Source organism: Chelon labrosus (assembly GCF_963514085.1).
Source record: "Chelon labrosus genome assembly, chromosome: 2".
Taxonomy (NCBI): Eukaryota; Metazoa; Chordata; class Actinopteri; order Mugiliformes; family Mugilidae; genus Chelon; species Chelon labrosus.
In genome coordinates, this window is record NC_140338.1 from 27,154,214 (window position 1) to 27,173,177 (window position 18,964).

Consider the following 18,964-nt stretch of genomic DNA (forward strand, 5'->3'; position numbering starts at 1 on the left):
GCAGTTATTGAGTGAGAGGGGTCTCCAGTCTATCACAGGGCTAACGCAGAGAGACAGACAACCATTCACACTCACACCTACGGCCAATTTAGAATTACCAGTTAACCTAACAAGCATGTCTTTGGACGGTGGGAGGAAGGTGGAGTACCCAGAAAGAACCCACGCAGACACAGGGAGAACATGCAAACTCCACACAGAAAGGCCCAGTCGGCCGATGGATTCAAACCCAGAACCTTCTTGCTGTGAGGAGTCAGTGCTAACGACAACACCTCTGTGCCTCCCAAAACACATCTTATACTTGTTTATATCTGAGTAAAGAAACTAGAATTTATTTATTTTTTATAACAATGTCGACCGTCGACAGATAATAATGACCGGAAAATGCCCTCGGCTTCACAGGCTTTATAGTGAGCTAGGGCTCATTGTCAAGCCGCCTGTTCTGCACTTTTACCAATCTGGTTCAGTCTCACCGTGCTCTGGGAGTTGTTTTCAGCCATGGCAGGAAGTTGTTTTTATTAAAAACACCCTGAATACCCCTTGTACACCATACCCCAGGAACAGATAGCAGACAGACACAGAGAGCAACTTTTTTATTTCTAGATATTTTCCCCAGGAGTTGGTGGAGACCACAAATAGAGTTAGAAGTGTGTGAATATTACGTTAAAAGGAGGAATGAAACATGACTCCAACTAAAAGATGGTGCTCTTTACCTGCTGAATAAGTTTTCAAAAAGTTGCTCAGTTGCCGATCATAACCTGGTAGCAAAGGGCAGGAGAGCAAGCACGTATTTCAGAGATGCTGGAATTTCACATGAACACCTTCATTATGCTGAGATCAGCTGTCAAACTCTTTATTTGACTTTGTCAAGTGCAAAAGCATGAGAAGTGCTACAACTGCAAAATACACATATGAGATACAAAACAAGCGCTCACAAATATCTTTGAACACAAACCTGTAACACTGTTTTAGAACAAAATGCAGCATAGAACAGCAGATAGCTGGAAGACACAGAGGCTGGCTTTGGCACAACGCTGTTACACACAAAGCAGGAGCGTTTAAAGGAGGCGCTAACTATCTGCTACTGCTGAGCTTCCTGTGGTTTCTACTTGGCATTATGTGAATGCTGAAGATGAAATATATTAATAGATTTGGCTGTAGTGCTTCAGTTAGATCAGAGAAATGTAACACTTTGGAGTTTGCTTCAACAGTGCTTGACCTACGCGCTTGTTGCTGCAACAATACTGATCACGAAAAGCAAAAATACATTATATACATCATAAAGCCCCAATATATACACAAATGTACACACACAGAAGAGGATGTGTTTTTCATTTTAAGAGCGCCTTGAAAACTTATTAGGAGGACAATGGATTAGACAAAGCTTTGAAAATAAACCCATTAAGTGTTAACAATTTATGATCTGTAACAGTGGTGTTTACTGGGATAAGGGCCCATAAGTACCTTCTTAGTCCTCTTACATACCATTAAATAGATGCCAAAGACAATGCAGTACACATTCTTGAGCCTAGCTGACTGAAGGAAGAAGCCGGGAGGTGGTCAAAGTGGCATATTCTAAGTCCCAAATATACTGAACTGAAAACATTTATTTTGCACCAGTTTTGGTTAAAACCCGGATCGCTTTCCAGGCTTTAAGGAAAAGGTGGGTTCCCTGAGATCTGCCCACTGGACACAGGAAGTGCGCATTGTTGATCAAAACAAAGACAAAAACAGCAACATTTACAAGGAGCGAACTAACGTACAAACAACCACGAGCTATCGCTTCAATACCTTGATAATACTTACGAGGATGTTTCTATAATGTAGCTGTAAAAGATACGACTTGACACATGAGTTAAATACGGTGTAGGATATCAGCTCCATTAGAGAATAAAGTGCAAGTACAAAACGAATGAATGAATTACTTGGCATGGTACAAAAACTCAGGATGCATAAATGATGCAAAAGCTTTGGCTTTATAGTTAAAATACAGTATGAGTGAAGCTTTCTCTATTGGTTTTTGATACCAAGCTTATTACTTTACGCCACACCTCAAAAACAAAAAACAAAAAAAACAAACCCAAAAACGATCTACCTCAAAATAAAAGTGCTTTTAAATCTCCTCCATATTGAACACACACACACACAAATAAAAACATTTAGGAAAATAATCACACTGGTCAATATAGCTTTATAATGGGAGAACTTGTGTAAATATTCAGTACTGTGTCGGTGAAGACTAATTCTGTTTTCTCAACTCTCATCCATTCAGCGTCGTCTTTTTCCTTCCCCTCCTACTGCCCTGCGCCACAACCATTTGCTACACCTCCCTGTCACTACTCTGCCTCGTCCTTCGCTTCTGCCAACCTCCTTCTCCACACGTCTGTCGAGAGGACGGCTTTAACTGCACCCTGAAGAACTGGCTGCTGGGATCCCAACAGCACTGTGTGTGTGTGTGTGTGTGTGTACTGTATATGTGTGTGTGTGTTTCCTCTCAGTGGGCTGAAGTGTACGACGCAATGCCATTTGCGGATACGTGTCTACAGTGTCATCTCTGTGTATACCTGCATGTGCGTATATCTGTGTGTGCCTGCATGCAAATTTGGGTTCATGAGACATGACTAGGGCTGGCCACGAGTACCCATGGTGACCAAGGTATGAGATTAAAAAAAAAAAAAAAAAATTTTGTAGACAGACAACATAACTGAGAAATCAAAATGTTTTCTTGCGAGATACACAAAAAGACTCTTTGCATAGTTTGCTTTTCAGTTCATTGAGTCCTCTGGTGAGCACCTTCCTGTGCTCCTGTCAATGACCATGCGTGACCTCCAGGGCAACGCACGGCCAGTTTTTGGTCCGGGAGAAATAATGGTAGGATTTTCTTTCATTCTTGAGTTTTCTTCTCCTAGCCTGCTCAGTTAGCATCTGGTGACCTGCACCCTGTTTTTAATGCGACTTGGGGTTTGGACAGACTTTATCGCTCTCTGTTCATCTTTCACTACTCTGAACCTCTTGTTTCTTTCCTATAATTTGTCCTTTTACTTTCCCAGTCACTGTTTTCTTTCCTTTCCCTGGGTTTAGAGAGGGGCATCTGGGGACAAAACCTGCTGTCCCAGTCCTCCTCTCGTCCTTAACCCAGCCTTTTGCTCCTACATTCGTTGTGCTCCACCTTTCACTTCTGTTGTCCTTCTTTCCGGGAGCGGAGTCCGTCTAAGTTGGATGCACCTTGTTTTTGAGGGGAGGGGGTTTGCGTTTTCGCTTGCGGGTAGGGATGGTGGTGGTGTGGGCTGGGTGGTTGAACAGGCTTGAGGAGGGGAGTGTCTCTCTCTCAGAGGGAGGATCCCAGTCCCGGGTAATGGCCGTAGGGCCAGGGGTAGATGGCAGGGAAGGAGTGGGTGCACGAGTACTGGGAGGTGTTTTGGCTGACGTGACAAGGGAAGAGGGAGCGTTTGCTGACAGCATGGGGAGAGAGGCGGGATCAGATTTATCTGAGACTGGTGTGGGTGGAGGAGCACTGGCTGAAGGTTTTGCTGATGACTGAGGGGCGGGGGCATGCATTGAGGCAGGTCTGGCCTTTAAAAAGGGAACAAGTGTGGCTACAGGAGTCTTTCTGGCACTTGCAGTGCTCCCACACTCTTTCGGAAGGTCACGTTTATCTGACTTTTCCCCTTTCCTTTTCCCTTTGTGCATTTCTTTGACACTCTTCTGCTCTCTCCAGTCTTTGCCCTCCACCTTCCCTCTCTGTCTTGCCTCGCTCCTACCTCCTTGATCATCATCTCCTCTTTCTTTCCCTTTACACCTCTTTATCCTCTGAGCTTGCTCCAGTCTACACTCCATGTAGTACAGATCCTCTGTTGCCACTGTGACGCAGTCCAGCTTTTGCAGCAGGCTGTCCAGGGTGGGAAGGAGCCTCTCCAGAGAGAGTTCAGTCTCTCCTCTCTCCCTCCAGCTGAGACCTCCCACCACAACCACTCCTGGCCCATGCCCCAGGCCCAGCCCCAGGCTGAGTCCCAGACTGATCCCAGGTGCTTCAGTTAGACTGCAGGGGCTAGAGGAGGCCGGGCGCCACGAGGCCTCAGAACCAGCATCGACGCTGTCGGGTGTTGCTGGAGAGTCTGGCCTGTCTAGCGGGGGCAAGCACAGAGACTTACAGTCGCTGGTGGAGGATGAACGAGATGGTGGTAGCTCCATGCCTTCGAAACGCACTTTGTGACGAAACTAAAGAAAGGATGAAAAAATAAATGAGTAAAGTTTCTCAACAGTAGACTGATAAAATAAGCCTCCAGGAATTAGCTACAACCACTATAGTAGAAACAGCAAATTCACCTCCTTGGCCCTACTGAGTCCCATCCACATTTTGAGTCGTCTGAGGAACAGCTCCACCATCTCATAGTCTTGGAGATCCACAGCTGGCCGGTACAGCTCTGCTCGCGCACGCCGGTAGTTCCTCAATAACACAGAGATGACTAACCAGAGCAACACCAGCTGAAATATGGTGAAGCTCAAGTGGAACACCAGTGAGGAGAAAGTGCTGGAGGGGCCAGTGATGGTAGGACGCCATGACAACAAGCCCCGGCCGCCGGCTCCCAACAAAGACAGACAGGTGGAGGTCACACTGCCGTAGCCGTCCAACACTGAGTGGAAGAGCTGGAGGGAGGTAGAAGAAGTGAAGAGAAAAAAAGTTTCCCTGCATCAGTTCAAAGAAAATGCTGAAAAAGTCAACAACAATTTAAAAATGTTGAGAAAAAGATCAGTCTGATCAAATGTGCCTCTGTCTGTACAGATACATTTATATTTTCTTATGTCTAGTTGAAGCAGCAGAAAAAAAGGTCAGCCTCTGTGCAATGATCCAGAGCATCAAGAGCTATTGGCTTTTGGATCTGACATCTGACATTTATCTCAATATCTGCTGCAAATGTCTCTGGTAGATAGATCAATGTGATGAGAGGCAGCCGTGTAGCGGATCCATAGACACATGGTCCAAGCAAGTAAACAGAACTCTGAGGTCTGTGAGCAAGTCTGATGCTTTATTTATGTTTCTGAAAAACAGCAGAAGCTTAGATTTTTCTTATCTCACAGTCAGTCATCTTTTATGGCCAGCTAATCAAGGACTATTGCATTACTCAGGAAAACTAAAGAGCGCCAGCGATGACAACGGGAACTCTCATTGCGTTATCGCCCATATTCCTGACACAAATTACATTTGGTGGCGTCTCATTTCAAAGCTATTTCATTCTTCACTTCACGGAGCTCCTGACGATCACCGGCTGAATTTTGGAAAGCTTCTAAATCAGTCCGTTATGGGAGGAACTAGGCTACTTTTTTAAATAAATACAGCTTTTACGCGGCCCTGCTTAAGACAGACATCAGTCCTGATCAAAATATGTTCTAAATGAGAAAAAGGGGTAAAAACACTATGGAGGCAAGAGAAAGACAAAATGAGGTGTCTTTGTTTCTCTGTTACAAACAATTATTTGTTATCATTAGTTATTTCATTATTACATTTTAAGTCATTCCCCCAATCTTAGTGTTAAAACTAAGACTATTGATAATGTCATATAACACAATTTCACTTTGATTCTGTCTCAAACAAGAGAGAATTCAAAGGAACACTATGGTTACGGTTTATATCCTTAAAGTAATAAGCTGAAGGGTGGTGCACACTCCCTCTGGTATAATATGATTCCATGCTTGATCTGGAGAAAAACTGATTAATCTTGTCATCTCGTCAACTGTTAGGCAGCTCACTCAAGACAGCAAGGCTGCTATATACGTTGTTATATTATACATAATAAGGATAGAGCTGGATTATGCAATCTGTGCTAAAGAGAGAGTTTACTTAAAACTCTCTGAAGAAAGTCACCTGCATGACAGAGACACTGAGCAGACTACAGGCAACAATGCAGGAACCTGAATTCACTTTTGCAAGGTTATGTTGTTTGTGAAGAAGTTTATATAATGTTTGATGTGTGTGTGTGGGAGAGAGAGAGGCTTAGTGAGAGGAAAGCAGAGTGAGAAGTCTGACCAGGTGTCCTGTGTGCGAGTAAGCCATCATCAACAGCAGTAATGCCAGGGAGACTCCCAGCAGCTCCCAGACTGAGCGCCGCAGAGCTCTGCCAAACACGGCCCACTCGCGGAGAAACCGCAACTGGTGGGAAGCCTGCATGGCCGGGGAGAGAGAGAGAGAGAAAGGGATGGAGGGGACGAACAGCAAATAATGCACTTGAGAAAAAGATAAGCTTCTACCTTGAAATTCAATTAAAAGTATCGGTGTTTTACGACTTGGGCCTTGTTTTATTTATACTGAACATCACCTTTGAGATTTAATATCGCTCTAATTATAATGTGCAAATGCTTTCATCTAAGCTATGTGTGTTTTTCAAACCTACACACAGAGAGCAGTTCTGGGGTTTGGTGTCTTGCCCAAGTACACCACCAACGCAACAATAAGGAAACAGCCACCAAGATGTTTGCTAAACTCAATCATATGCAGCATGTGTGAGCGGGCCAACATTAAATACAGAGTCAGCCGATAAATACTACTTTGTAAAACTCATCATTTTCTCAATGTCAACAAATCCGTGAAAAACGATAATGCCCTCCTCCCAGTCTCACGAATTTAAATGATATGGTTTCATTCGGGGGGAAAAAGCTCATTATTTTCTCATATCGGCCGAACATTGTATCATTACTTAATCAAGAGTAAGTAAAGTTTCCTGGGGACTATTTTTCACTTGGGGATTAATACACATTTTGTGATGTAATGGTCATTTGAGACAGCAACGTGGTTTTTGTGCCGATTCTCATACACCGTGGCAAGAACACATCAGCCAGAGCAAGCCCATGACTCAGGCAGTGATGTGTTTCTAATCATTTCAGGGACATCAGTCAGCTCTAAAGCACTAACTCGAAACACAGACAATACTTGTTATTACATTCAGTTCATTGTTGGGCTCGGTCTTTTCAATGGGATTTGTTGGCAATAGAAATCTGAATCATTAGAGTGATGTGTTTATCTTTAATTGAATTTAAGCAAGGTCAGTTTAGGGACACTGTTTGCATTTGTTTTCTCTCCATATTATTATAGATAATGCCCAAACCTACAAGAATTAGGAATTAACAAGAAATATATATTACTTTCCCTCTATATTTGTCACTAACCTTGAGGACCAGTATGAACAGCAGCATGGCAGACACGACTGTGTACATTTGACTCTGCCTGGCCAGAGGGTAGAAGTCTGTGAAGGCGTCCCGTGGGTGCTTTAGGTACAACGCCCACTGCTGCTTGGCCATGACGCAGCGGCGCAGGTGTAGCCCACACACAGACGCAGCCAGAGACAATTTACAAATACCCAGGAGTCTCCAGGTCGAGAGCAGGTACCTGTAGCCTTCTCTGAGGAATCCCAAGATCCCCCGCACTAGGAAATACAACACCAGGGCGAGGAGGACGATCTGAAAACCAGGGAGCCACAAGGTTTCATCAAAGCAATGTAAATGCAGCTCAGAGGTCGATATTTTTTTTATCAACCGTGTCAGATTGGTTGCCAGTGGTTACCATGAGAAGAAGCTGCAGGTCCAGGCCTGTGATTGGCCACAGAGTGATGACAAGTAGGTCAAAGCTCGACTCGGCACGCTCAGAAACTGGGAACTCAAACAAGAAGGAAAAGACAGCCAGGAGGTTTGTGTTGATGTTGTAGAGCGAGAACTCCACAGACACAGCCCGAGTCCTGCAAACAGACACGTACAAACACACACACACACACATAGGACTATTTGTAAGATCAGGAGTCAAGATATTTCGCACAAAACTTTAATATTTAATTGATTTGAGCTGGTGTTTCTATCGGAGGGAACTTTGTGTTGAGCACAAACTTAGTTTTCTTCATAAAAACCACCATCACCCATTTTTATTGACTTTCAATTTCTCCCCAGTGAACATCTGTAACCTAAAACCAAATGTGCTAATAAGAGGATTAAAGGGTTGTTTATGCCATCATTTCTCATCATCCTCAGACACACATGTTGAAAACGAGCCCACATTCTTAACATACTCTTTGCTCTATTGTTTTCTGTGTTTCATTTTGGTGTTTAACTAAATTTAATGTTAAGCCTCTTAATGAGTGCAGGCTGCAGGGCGAATTGAGCTCCGGAGGCATATTTGATTTACCAGATTTGTGAAGCCCAGAGTACGCATGTTGCAGTTTTATTCAGATCATTGTGAAACTGTGTGCACAAGGACATCGAGCCCAGTTTTCTCCTCCCTCACATCTGGCCCCTGGTTGAGCAAAGTCGTCTTTTTAAGCATAAAAACTAATCCCACATATAACCTTTTTACTGTAGTGGAACTTTTTTCCTACTCTTTCCCGTTGATATGTGTTCACTACCTGTAGTCGAGCCAGTGCAGCTGCTGCAGCTGCTGTAATGAAGAAGAGGCCTCCTCCAGACTTCTGTTGAGCTGGTGAACCACATCTCTGCTGTTATATGCTCCCATCTGACCCAAACGCCCCACCCTTGTAAATGAGTGGGAGGATACACAGAGGAGGAAAGAAAAGAACACGTCAAAAAAACAAAAACAAAACACATGTTAACTTCAAGCTAACTTTAAAGGCTGCCTCTACACAGCCAGATTTCAAATCCTCCTCTTACCGATTTGCATAAATAGCACCAAAATCTTTGACATTCTCCGTGGCATTTGGCTGAATTGTCCCCAAGCCCTCTCCCCAAACAGACAATCGATCTCCTGCCCTCAATCCACCTGCAATCAGGAAAAAACACCAATTACAATGACATTAAACTGCACTTATCCAATCAATTTTGCCAAAGAAATGAAGGCAAGCATAAAATTACAGTATACCATCAAGTATAACATCATAAATATTGTGCATAAGACCCAATATTACTGAATGAAAAGACAGAAACAAAGAAACCAATAAAAGTGTGTCAACCAAAAAAGTATTATCGTGTGTAGAGTCAGTAAGGGTTGTATCAGATCAATGAGACCCAACTTTGAAAGTTTTAGCTCCAATCAAGTTCACAAGAAAACAGCAACCCGTCTCACCCTTTGCGTCACGTATTTGACGGAGCCTCAGCGTGCCGAGTAACACGCTGCCTGTGTGTTTCAAGAGGGCAGACTCATCCAGTAGCCGTGGCAACAGGGACTCATTCAGCCACATCAGAACGTCTTCTCGGCTGGAAGTCAAATAAGCGTATTCTTTTTTTTAACACACATTGCTGTCAGACACTATACAGGTTGTAGACTGTAGGGTCAACTAAAAGTCAGCTGCTTTATGTTAAATTAACAACAGTTCTGGGTGCAGCTTGAGAGATGGTTCGTAAGAAATAACAAATCCAGGTGAAATAACGAGAGAGAAACTATGGATCAATGAAAAAAAATTCCTTTCTGGCTTTGGAAGTTTCTTAAAGTCTCACGAGCAGACAAACAGGTCAGCCTTGAAAAAAGATAATAGTTAACATTTCCCACACCACAACAATACACACGATAAAATCATTACGTTAGCGTGCGAGTGTACCTGCTGATGTTGTGGTACTCAGGTGTGTGCAGGGCTCGCTGCAGCTGCGTGCGCAGTCTCAGGCTGTGAGCGTCTTTGGTCGAGTCAGAATAGTTGAGAAGTAAAACGATGAGCAGGAAAAACGTGTAAACCAGGAAATTCTGAAAAATGAGAGCGACGTATTCTGTTGTCAAGCAAGCATTGACCTTGAAAAATGTTTACACTGTGAGGATAAAAGATATAAAGACAGCATTGTCTCTCTGACCCTGTACACTCTCATTCCTGACTGACCTTCAGCATGGTGTGCAGCATGTGGACCTTGCGGGCCTGATGTCGGGCCTTAGACAGACCAAAGCCGTGTGGTGGTCTCACCCTGGAGACCCGCTGGACCACTCTCTCCACCCGGGGGAACTCCACCAGCACGTCTTGGTCCTCTGGACGCAAACGACGTACCTTCACTGCATAGTAAACTGCCTCACACACCACCTGTGGGACAGAGGGCAGGGGAGCAATGTCATTATTAGGTAAGAAAAACTCTTTCAGTGGTTGTTGTTACTAACTTTGGAAATCCTTAAAAGAGTTAAAGACGTGTTACCATGAGTACAGACTGAAATAAATTCAGCAAAAAGAAATGTTGGATATGCACAGTATTTTCACAAAAATCCTTTCTGGAACAACCAGTGCATTTTAAATGCATGTTGAATGTTTTAAGAGGACAGAAATGGTATGATTACATATTCTCTTGACTGGCATCAATTACATTTTTTACACTTTGTGGCACTGCATCAAATTATGATAGTGACATTTATCTGTGCTTTGGTCTCCACCAACCCCTGAGGGGACACATATGGCTCTTCGGCTGCTAAATGCTTTGATATTTTCACCAGCTAGCTGCAAACTTTCCCAGCTCTGCTTTGTATCTGAAGATGGGGCCGATCAGAGTAAAACCAAACATTAAAGTCACAGGGTGAAAAACCAAAACAATGAGCTAAAAGACGCTAAAATGTAATCTGATGTGAAACTAGAAAATACAATGCACGTGTATTACAGAGAATAAATGGTTCATGCATTTACCTTGATTGGCTCCAACAGCAAGCAAGAGCACAATAAACTGGCAAAACAGGAGATTAACCACATCATGGCCACATTTTCACTGAACCCATGGCCCGCCCAAACTGAAACACTGTTGGCCAGCGCGATCACAGCCCAGCTGCCCCAGAGGGCGGCGCGTCCACACCACGGAGGGAACCGTCTGGGACGACACACGTCCGTCACGACTGGGAAGAGATTAGACAAAGAATCATCAGGCACTAATGAGTACGAGCTAAGGAAAGAGAGCCTGGAGGATATATGCATTTTTTATTTAAGTATTAACTATTTAACAGCAAGAACTCTCCATTTGGATTATCCTTTCAGATGCGTACATGGTCAAAAGTTATTTCGCACTTCACAAAAAGAAACGAGTTCTTGAAGAGTGCAAGATTGTATCCACAAGGGCTCCAGAGGCCTTTCAACTACCAATAAATAAGTGAAGTTTCTCAAAGAAGAATAAATTATGTGGTAAGAAGTTTGGACCTGGCACAACACAAGGACTGGTGCTGCTTATTAAACGTTCAGGCAGCAAAATGAAAGCGCAATAATATCCTGTGGTTTCACACCAAAGCACAACAATAATGGCCTCATCATACATCCGACATGACAGTAGGGAGCTCATTAACAAAAGACAACACAGTCTTACTCTTCTTTCTTCTTAGGGGCCGCTACCAAACTTTGCTTTTACCTAATGAGAGTTACATGTCTTGTCGTGACACAATGGGGATGGTGATTTATGTGTCCTGTGTCCAACCAGCTAGCAAAGCACAGCGTTTTAAAATAAGGTTTTTGGTTGCCTTTTTATTCAAGATTGCTGTACTTTGTTGTTGTGATGCTTTTTATGATTGTGTGTAATTAGTGGGAGAATTATTTATTTATTTGAACCTTGCGGTCATTTGATAAAATAGCCCTGAGCCAAAACAAAAATTACTTATTAGTCATTTTCGGCTTATCTATTGTCTACTCTAAATGACAACTGACCCTGGCAAAAACAGCAGCAAACGCAGGCAAACATAAGTACAGACCGTATTTATTAAGGGGCTGAATGCTCTAATCATTAGAGCATAAATACGGTCTATGCATTAGAGTCTAATGCCTGCATTTCTGGAGTGAATGTACAAAGTATCACTGGCCATGAAGACCAACACATTATCTGAAGAAACAAACAAAATAGTGTTGTTAAAAACGCTGGCGCTGATTTTGCTGCCATTGTTAAATGTTTTCACTGAACTGGTTTGTTAATTTATCAAGAACACTCTGGCTGATGGAAGCAGAACAGACTTTTTTAGTGACATGCCAATTAGTTTTTGTTCTTTCAATTTTAGCCGTTTTTTTTTTTTGTTTTTTTTTTTTAATTAAAAAAGAACAGATTTTTGACATTATTTATTTATTTGGCATTTCTTCATTGATCCCTCTGAGTTCAATATAAATATAATTGACTTTCAGGATTTTATACCAACGAAGTGTTTTGTTTTTAATTAAATTCTCATTTATTTTTGCAGAATAACAAAGTTTGATAATATTTTAAGGGATTTAAAAATGTCAAGATTTCAATTCAGTCCTTGTGTCTGCTGGTCTAGCGATGTAGTCATGTGATCACATTGCAGCAGGCTGCTCTGCAGAGCGAGTGTGATTCTGCAGTGCACAAACACATGCACGCACGCGCGTAACACACACCTGTATTGGAGGTGAAAGCGGTTTTCGGCGGGTCCCTTCTGACAGATTCCAGAGGAAGAGGCTCGCTCGACTTCTGAAGGAGAATCACTTCCGTTTTATCCTCCAGAAGACTCGACCTGAGGCACAGGCAGTGGAATTAAAGTTAAACCCAAACAAACCCACACTGACGTTTAAAGGTATTCTTCTGAATAGTTTGACATCAGCGTCTCGTTGTGAATATAACTTACAGGTCAGCCATCTCACTTTCATCTGCCTGAGGAAAAAAGTTCTGTCCATCTGCCAGTATGTGCTTAATAAGATCCTCATCTGTGAGTGAAAAGCAAGTCGACATTAGTTTAAGACTTTAGAAGATATGAGCAGTGTATCCATACTGTGTGATAATGTATGGCACTGTCCATGTTTTTGTTTATGAGAACTTTATAAAACTTTTAGCATAATTTTTTTTTATTCCTGTTCATGGCCACAAATGGCAAACTGTACAAGTATGGTGGAAGACCAGTGTTAATAATATAGTCTCTAAAGATATTACTATCGTGGAGATCTTGGTCTGAGGATATTCAGCTGAAAATAAAGCCGAAAACAAAACCAGTTCCTCAAATGGCCACTTAAGGCTGGCTCCAATATCTAGCCAATCACCACACATCTCCATGTTAGAAAGCAGAAATAGATAACACCAGCAGTCTGTCTCTGTGCTACCCGCCTCATGTCCACTTATGCTTTACAGAGCCACAGCCTTTGCAAAAAATTCTGACAATTCACCTTTAGTATAGGAAAACGTAAAACATCTGCAATTATTGGGCACAAACCTCTTCAAGGATGCCAAATTAATAAAGTTTCTTAAGACGTACAGATTTCCTGATTCTAGTCAAAGTGTTTTAACGGCCTTGGTTACCAGAAGAGGTGAAATATTTGCTGTGTTGTTCGGTGTCCTCGTCATCATCAGGGTTAAAGTTCATGTCGACGCCCAGGTGCCTGCTCCCCTGGCCCCTCTTCAGCCTGGGCATCCCTGCCCCGTGACCCGCCCCTCCAACCACAGACACATCACTCAGCGGCTCCGGCCAATCCCTGTCCTCCGTCTCCTCCTCCATGTCCCAACTCTCCTCACTGAAATGCACAATGACATGCTTTGTCAAGCAAATTATTCAGCCTCTCTGAAAGTCTGTTTGTTCCCCGTCCATCATACGGATAAGAAAAAACAAGCTTCTCAAAGAATAATAATGATGTGATCACAATGAGAAAATTACAGCTTTGAATTATTGAGTTGTTTGGTGACAAAGGAGAAAACATTTGGTTCATTTCACATTCAAGAGAGGCCGGTCAGTATGAAAACTGTTTTGATCTTAAAAGTCTCCTTTTCAGTACAACTCTAAACTCTAAATTACAAACTATTTTCACTTTTCTATTATTTTCTTTCCTCTTTTATCTTGACATTGTCGGATAGTTGGCAGATACATTTGGTATTTATTGTCCAACAAATCATGTTTTATATAAAACTGCAGGGAAACATACCTTTTGGTCGATGGAGTGGGCAGATCCACGTTGGTTTCCTCGGAGTTGGTCTGAGAAAACAAGGACAGATTGATAAATGCATAGACAGACTAATGACTTCACAAGGGAAGAGTAAAACATTCTCTTAGTCAGACTTTTAAATCCCAATGGCTTCCTGAGAGACTCTACCTCGCCATTAAAAAAGAGGAAGGAACTTCCTGCCATGGAGTTGTCCAGGAAGTCATCGATCTCCACAGACTCCTGGTCCACTTGTGGTGGCAACTGCTCTACAGTCACGCACTAATAATCACACAGACAAACATCCACAGAGAAAACATTCAGCTTCATGTTTGGCTTATGAGAGAGGCCCAAACTTTGGCCATGTTTTAGTTTTGGGGCAGTCTTGTGTTACCTTGCTGCGGCTCATTCTGAAGAGAGTGAAGACGAGCAAGTAGAGAGGGTAGACGACCAGACAGGTCACCACGCCTGCCGCCACCGTCTCTCCGTTTAATGAAGAAAACCTGGACACGGCCCTCGGGCTGCAGGACAGCATAATATATTGAAATGTAGAAACCACAAATTGCAAGGTGGGAATTTAATTAAGACTGGCAAAACTGAATAAACACACTCCTATACCTGTATCTTTTGTCCACCACAATGCTATACCACAGAGTGTTGGCCAGTATGAAGAGCTGCAGTAACACAGCACAGCACGTGGCCCTCTGCAGACGGGTGAAGGGGCTCCGGGGAGGCCTCTCCCACAGTGACAACCACAGGTGACTCTCACAGAGCGCCCTCTGCAGCTCACACCGGAGGAGGCGAGGCAGCTGACGAAGCACAGCCTCCTCTGCGAAAACAGAAAGAAAACGGCCAGAAATAAGAAATAACCAGCTGCAGTTTACTGCCCGTGATTTGAGTGTGGTTCCTTACCAGAGGCCTCCACCTCAATTTCCACCTGTCCACCAGTTCTCTCATTGTCAACAGAGAGCCACTCCTCAACAAGGAAGTAGTAGCTGCTTCCTGTCTGCAGGTCTTTCACCAAGACGTACTGTAGCATCCACGCAGGAGACAAACCTGAGGGGGGGTTAGCCAATGACAGTTACAATAGATATGCTTAAATATAGTCAGGTCTTTGTGATTACAGCTCTCTGTTGTGTAGCTTTACCCTTATTGTCGTGGCAAATCCGAATTTTCCAGACACTACCCAGGCTGGTGTCTGTGGCGATATGAAAGATGTCGAGAGCATTGCGCGTGAAAGCTCCTCTGCTGTCGAGATGACGGTGTCCACTGTGGCTCTCCCTTCCATACAAATTGATTCCCACATGAGCCGTGGTGCCTGAAAGGACACAGACTCTAGTTTTAATGAACATTTAGAGTAAATTAGTGTTTGATGTTAACATAATTAGAGCACTTTCTGAACTGGGGACACACACAATTATTCCCAGAAATTGCATTAGCTTGGTAATTCACAGACAAGAAATAGCATCAAGATAACTAACAGTGAAGCCTTCCCCTCACCTGCCCCTCTGCTGTACCCAGTCTTGACCTGGACCTCGTACTTAAATAGTCCATCTTGGCCGCAGAGTGGAACCACACCAGCCCGGCGTAGATCCAGCTGGTCCAGCTTGTGCAAGATGGCCGCTGCTACGACATAGCTTAGTAAGCCCAGTACACACACCAGCAGCACCACCAGGCTTGGTGCGCCTGAACGCTCCTGAGGAGGGAAAGAAAAACGGTTTGAGTGTGCGTTCATTTGCTGCATCCACACGAAGAGCGAGTGTTTGTTTGTGGGATACTGACTGGCGCTTTAAAGCTGATGGCATTGGATGGCACAAACAGTCCAGCGGCGAAGGCAGTGAGGTGTCTGGTGCGGCAAACTGCTTTGCTGGATGTAGTCTCTGCCAGTGGCACCATGCCATCTGTCCTCCACTGCTTCTCGCTCTCACTGAAGTACTGACAAAGAGATGCAAAAACACCGACCTCCAGACGAATGCCCACGGGCTGAGAGTAGGGGCTGCAGGATGTGCTCACGTTGATAAAATAGTCCAGGGTGGTGTCGTAGGACCTGTAACAGAGGTGATACAGGACATGAAATAAAGTTTTAAATACATTTACTTACTTTTCTGTAAAGCTCTGATGCCACCCATCGCAAAACGTTGTCCATGTTCAGTACGCAGTGCAATACAATGGAGCGAATGAACAGGGCTCTTACTCTGGTGACAGGAAGAAGGTGTACTTCCTGTGGTCAAGATCTTGTCCCCTGGTCATACTGAGCTTGATATGCTTTCTGTATGTGCAGTTGAATTCGTTCGGCTGTTCGTGGGACTGGAGGTAGGCGGTGATGTACGGCTCCTCCTCATCCTTTTCCCTTTGATCCTTCTCTCCTGAATCTGAGGAGAAGAGAAAATAATGAGAACAGAGAAAGTGAAAGGCCTACTTAAAGGTAAAAAGAGAAACTGATTAGGCTGCAAGGGGAACACATCCAAATCAAACCACAGTTTATCAGTGCATCTGTATTCATCCATGTACCAGCATTCACAGTGACTCACGCTGCAGTTAAATACTTGATTATTATTTATTGAAGGCGGCTTGCCCATATGACAAAACTGTAACCAATTTCAGTTATATTAGTTCAAATGATTCCTATTCCTGTCCATGTGCCCTCCTTCAATTTATGCAGTGTTCAGAGAAATTAGAGCGCTCACCTTCCAAAGAGGTGAAGTTTAGCTGCACAAACAGCCCTGCCTGCCTGTTGTTGTTTCCTGTGCTGACCCTGACGATAACAGAGTCACAGTGGCTGACGTTAACAGCTCCAGCTGGAGGGACGCCACCAGAACCAGAGCCCTCGGCGCCCACTTCACCACCGCTGCCATTCTTAATGGCAACAGTGATGGCTAGACTATCATCCAGTCCAGAGATTGGGATCTGAGTGCCATTTTCAGTGCGAAACTCCATGGATGCCACCTCCGTTGAGATGTTGTAGTTTTCCACATAGTTGAACGGGAAGGGGTTTGACTCCATCTGGAAAGAACAAGAAGGAGGGAGAGAAAATCATAAGAGGAGGTGGAGGAAATTGTACCCCCAAATAAAAAAAGCATAAAAGACGTCAACAGGAAAAAAAAGACCACTCTTGACAAGCTATGTCAGTAAGTGTGTGCTGATGAGAGACTTTGGCACCGGCAGCTTTCACACTGCCAAGTTCTTTGACAGTGATAAAGAGAGAGAGAAAGTTCAAGAGGAACATTTTGCACTCAACTCAGTACTTCCGACCATTTTAGATGTTTTCTTACCTGAAAAAGCAGCTGCATGATACTGTTTCCTACAGCAACTCTTCCAAGGCTTTTGTTGAAAGCTCTGGGGATGGAAAAGCGCTGACACTCTGCAAAAACAGAGAGGAGAACATTCACCACCAGTATAGACTGTCACGTTCCATTTGAGTCTTAATAGTCCAGTTTTTCACATATACCTTCATAATGTATGACTTTTGGTAGATTACACCGTGACAGTCGAAGAAACTTTTATCAACTCATGACACTAAACACAAAAGCGAACCTGGACTGTTGTTGCCATGGTAGCAGAGCAGACTCTGGGGATCTGCCAGTTTTCCCGTGGCAGCGATCTCGGTTCCCCTCAGTACGAGCGGCTCCTCGTTGAGCACGCGGGCATGCATGAGGATCAGCATGAGGACAGAGGACAGGCTGTAAGCCTTGGCTGCCACGCGCAGAGGGTGGGGCTCCAGCGAGGAGGGCGAGGCCTCTAACAGGGTGTTTCCATGCCCCTCACCGGAAGAAGAAGGCGAAGAGATGGAGGGGGGCGAGGGGGAATCCATGTAGGCAGGCTGCAGGTAGGAGTGGGAGGCTGTCTGGCTGACCTGATGGATCAGATCACCTGGACAGAGGGAGAGAGGAGATAAGGTTAATAGCTAAGGAAGGTAAGATAAGTACAAGAGGAATAGTTACAGCTTGATAGTTTACTGATAGTTGATAGTTTACCTAATCCCTCCCCAAGGGTGCAAAGGGGCTTGTTTTAAGCGACAGCAGTGAAAAGGCATTGTTCTTGCCTTGTTGGATTTTGCTGAAACATACAGAGAGGGAGGAATCTGTCTTTCTCACCCATGATGTTCAGGATGTTGTCAGCTATCTCGGTGGGGGTGACAGTGCCCTGTTTGGTGTCTGTCTGCAGAATCTCCAGCATGGACTCCAGCTTGTCTAGAGTGCTGTTCTGACACTCCTCGCAGATGAACTCTCGACTCACCGCCTGGAAAACACAACACATCATTTGCTTGCATACCAGGTGGTTTCCTCTTTTTCTTGCTGTAACTCCAGGTATATTCAAATTTCCTGTTTCTCGTTTTTTTTTTTTATCTCTATCCTCTCTTTAAGTCTCATCCTGCTCACCGTGCACTGTGCCAGAGCAGCAGAGGTCTGCTGGATGTCGTTGACAGTAGTCAGGTCTAGAGCCGTCAGAGCTCTGGTGATGTTGCTGCGGACTCTCGCTCTGTACCTACGCTCATCATTGGACACCCGTGTTGACTCCCTGGTCTGCTCATACTGGAAGAAAGTAAATAAAGACATAAGTAACCTTCATATGGATACATTCTCTAACCAATCTGGCCCTGGCTGGGCCTCTCTTACCTCATTTAGGACTGTAATAAGAGCCAGTGATAACTCTCTGACCCTCTGGGAGTCTCCCTGCTCCAACAGTTTTTTGAGTTTGCTGTCAGTCAGCTCAGACAGCCAGTGAGGAAGACTGTTGTACTCAAGGGGTGGATCAGGGAGAGCGACCTCAATGGACCTGCAGATAAACACATCAAAAAATAAGGCTATGAAGTTAATAACTGAACAAATATCTCTGAGACTGCATGAATTTCTTGAAACGCTTCAGTAAGACAGGCTTGGGGTACAACAATATCTTACTTCCCTTACTACTGCTTATCTGAACAATCTGTAGTTACTTGTTTAGTGCCATGATGGCAGCTCCTTGGTGGTCTTCCACTGTGATGGACACGTTCACACGGTGTTGGGCTGTGCTGAAGCCTGGAGGCAGGAAGGCAGTGTGGTCCGGACTGCTGCCTTTGTACACGCAGAAGTCCTCGCAGTAGTCATCTCTGCAGCGCATTACCAGCAGACTGTACAGCAAGGGAGTTTCTGAGTCCCCCAGATCACTGTAACCTGCAGATTTAAGATGGTGAGGAAGACTTA

The 18,964-nt window shown here is 44.1% G+C and overlaps 1 protein-coding gene across 1 annotated transcript in view; it reads right to left on the minus strand.

The window, feature by feature from the left end:
* Positions 1-587: 587 nt before the first annotated feature.
* Positions 588-18,964, minus strand: part of pkd1a (polycystic kidney disease 1a) — a 65,107-nt gene continuing 46,730 nt past the window's right edge. Inside the window, exons 27-56 of the mRNA XM_084563125.1 lie at positions 18,718-18,934; positions 18,398-18,557; positions 18,161-18,313; positions 17,876-18,020; positions 17,316-17,651; positions 17,054-17,142; positions 16,469-16,784; positions 15,976-16,153; positions 15,564-15,828; positions 15,282-15,477; positions 14,929-15,099; positions 14,694-14,837; positions 14,400-14,610; positions 14,176-14,302; positions 13,953-14,063; positions 13,785-13,834; positions 13,168-13,379; positions 12,503-12,581; positions 12,276-12,391; positions 10,581-10,783; positions 9,798-9,992; positions 9,528-9,667; positions 9,056-9,186; positions 8,644-8,752; positions 8,382-8,507; positions 7,553-7,724; positions 7,159-7,449; positions 6,023-6,157; positions 4,324-4,644; positions 588-4,215 (exon numbers count right to left, since the gene is read on the minus strand). Coding sequence (XP_084419251.1) covers positions 3,208-4,215; positions 4,324-4,644; positions 6,023-6,157; positions 7,159-7,449; positions 7,553-7,724; positions 8,382-8,507; positions 8,644-8,752; positions 9,056-9,186; positions 9,528-9,667; positions 9,798-9,992; positions 10,581-10,783; positions 12,276-12,391; positions 12,503-12,581; positions 13,168-13,379; positions 13,785-13,834; positions 13,953-14,063; positions 14,176-14,302; positions 14,400-14,610; positions 14,694-14,837; positions 14,929-15,099; positions 15,282-15,477; positions 15,564-15,828; positions 15,976-16,153; positions 16,469-16,784; positions 17,054-17,142; positions 17,316-17,651; positions 17,876-18,020; positions 18,161-18,313; positions 18,398-18,557; positions 18,718-18,934 — 6,107 coding nt within the window. The 3' untranslated portion in view covers positions 588-3,207. The remainder of the gene's footprint in view (positions 4,216-4,323; positions 4,645-6,022; positions 6,158-7,158; positions 7,450-7,552; positions 7,725-8,381; positions 8,508-8,643; positions 8,753-9,055; positions 9,187-9,527; positions 9,668-9,797; positions 9,993-10,580; positions 10,784-12,275; positions 12,392-12,502; positions 12,582-13,167; positions 13,380-13,784; positions 13,835-13,952; positions 14,064-14,175; positions 14,303-14,399; positions 14,611-14,693; positions 14,838-14,928; positions 15,100-15,281; positions 15,478-15,563; positions 15,829-15,975; positions 16,154-16,468; positions 16,785-17,053; positions 17,143-17,315; positions 17,652-17,875; positions 18,021-18,160; positions 18,314-18,397; positions 18,558-18,717; positions 18,935-18,964) is intronic.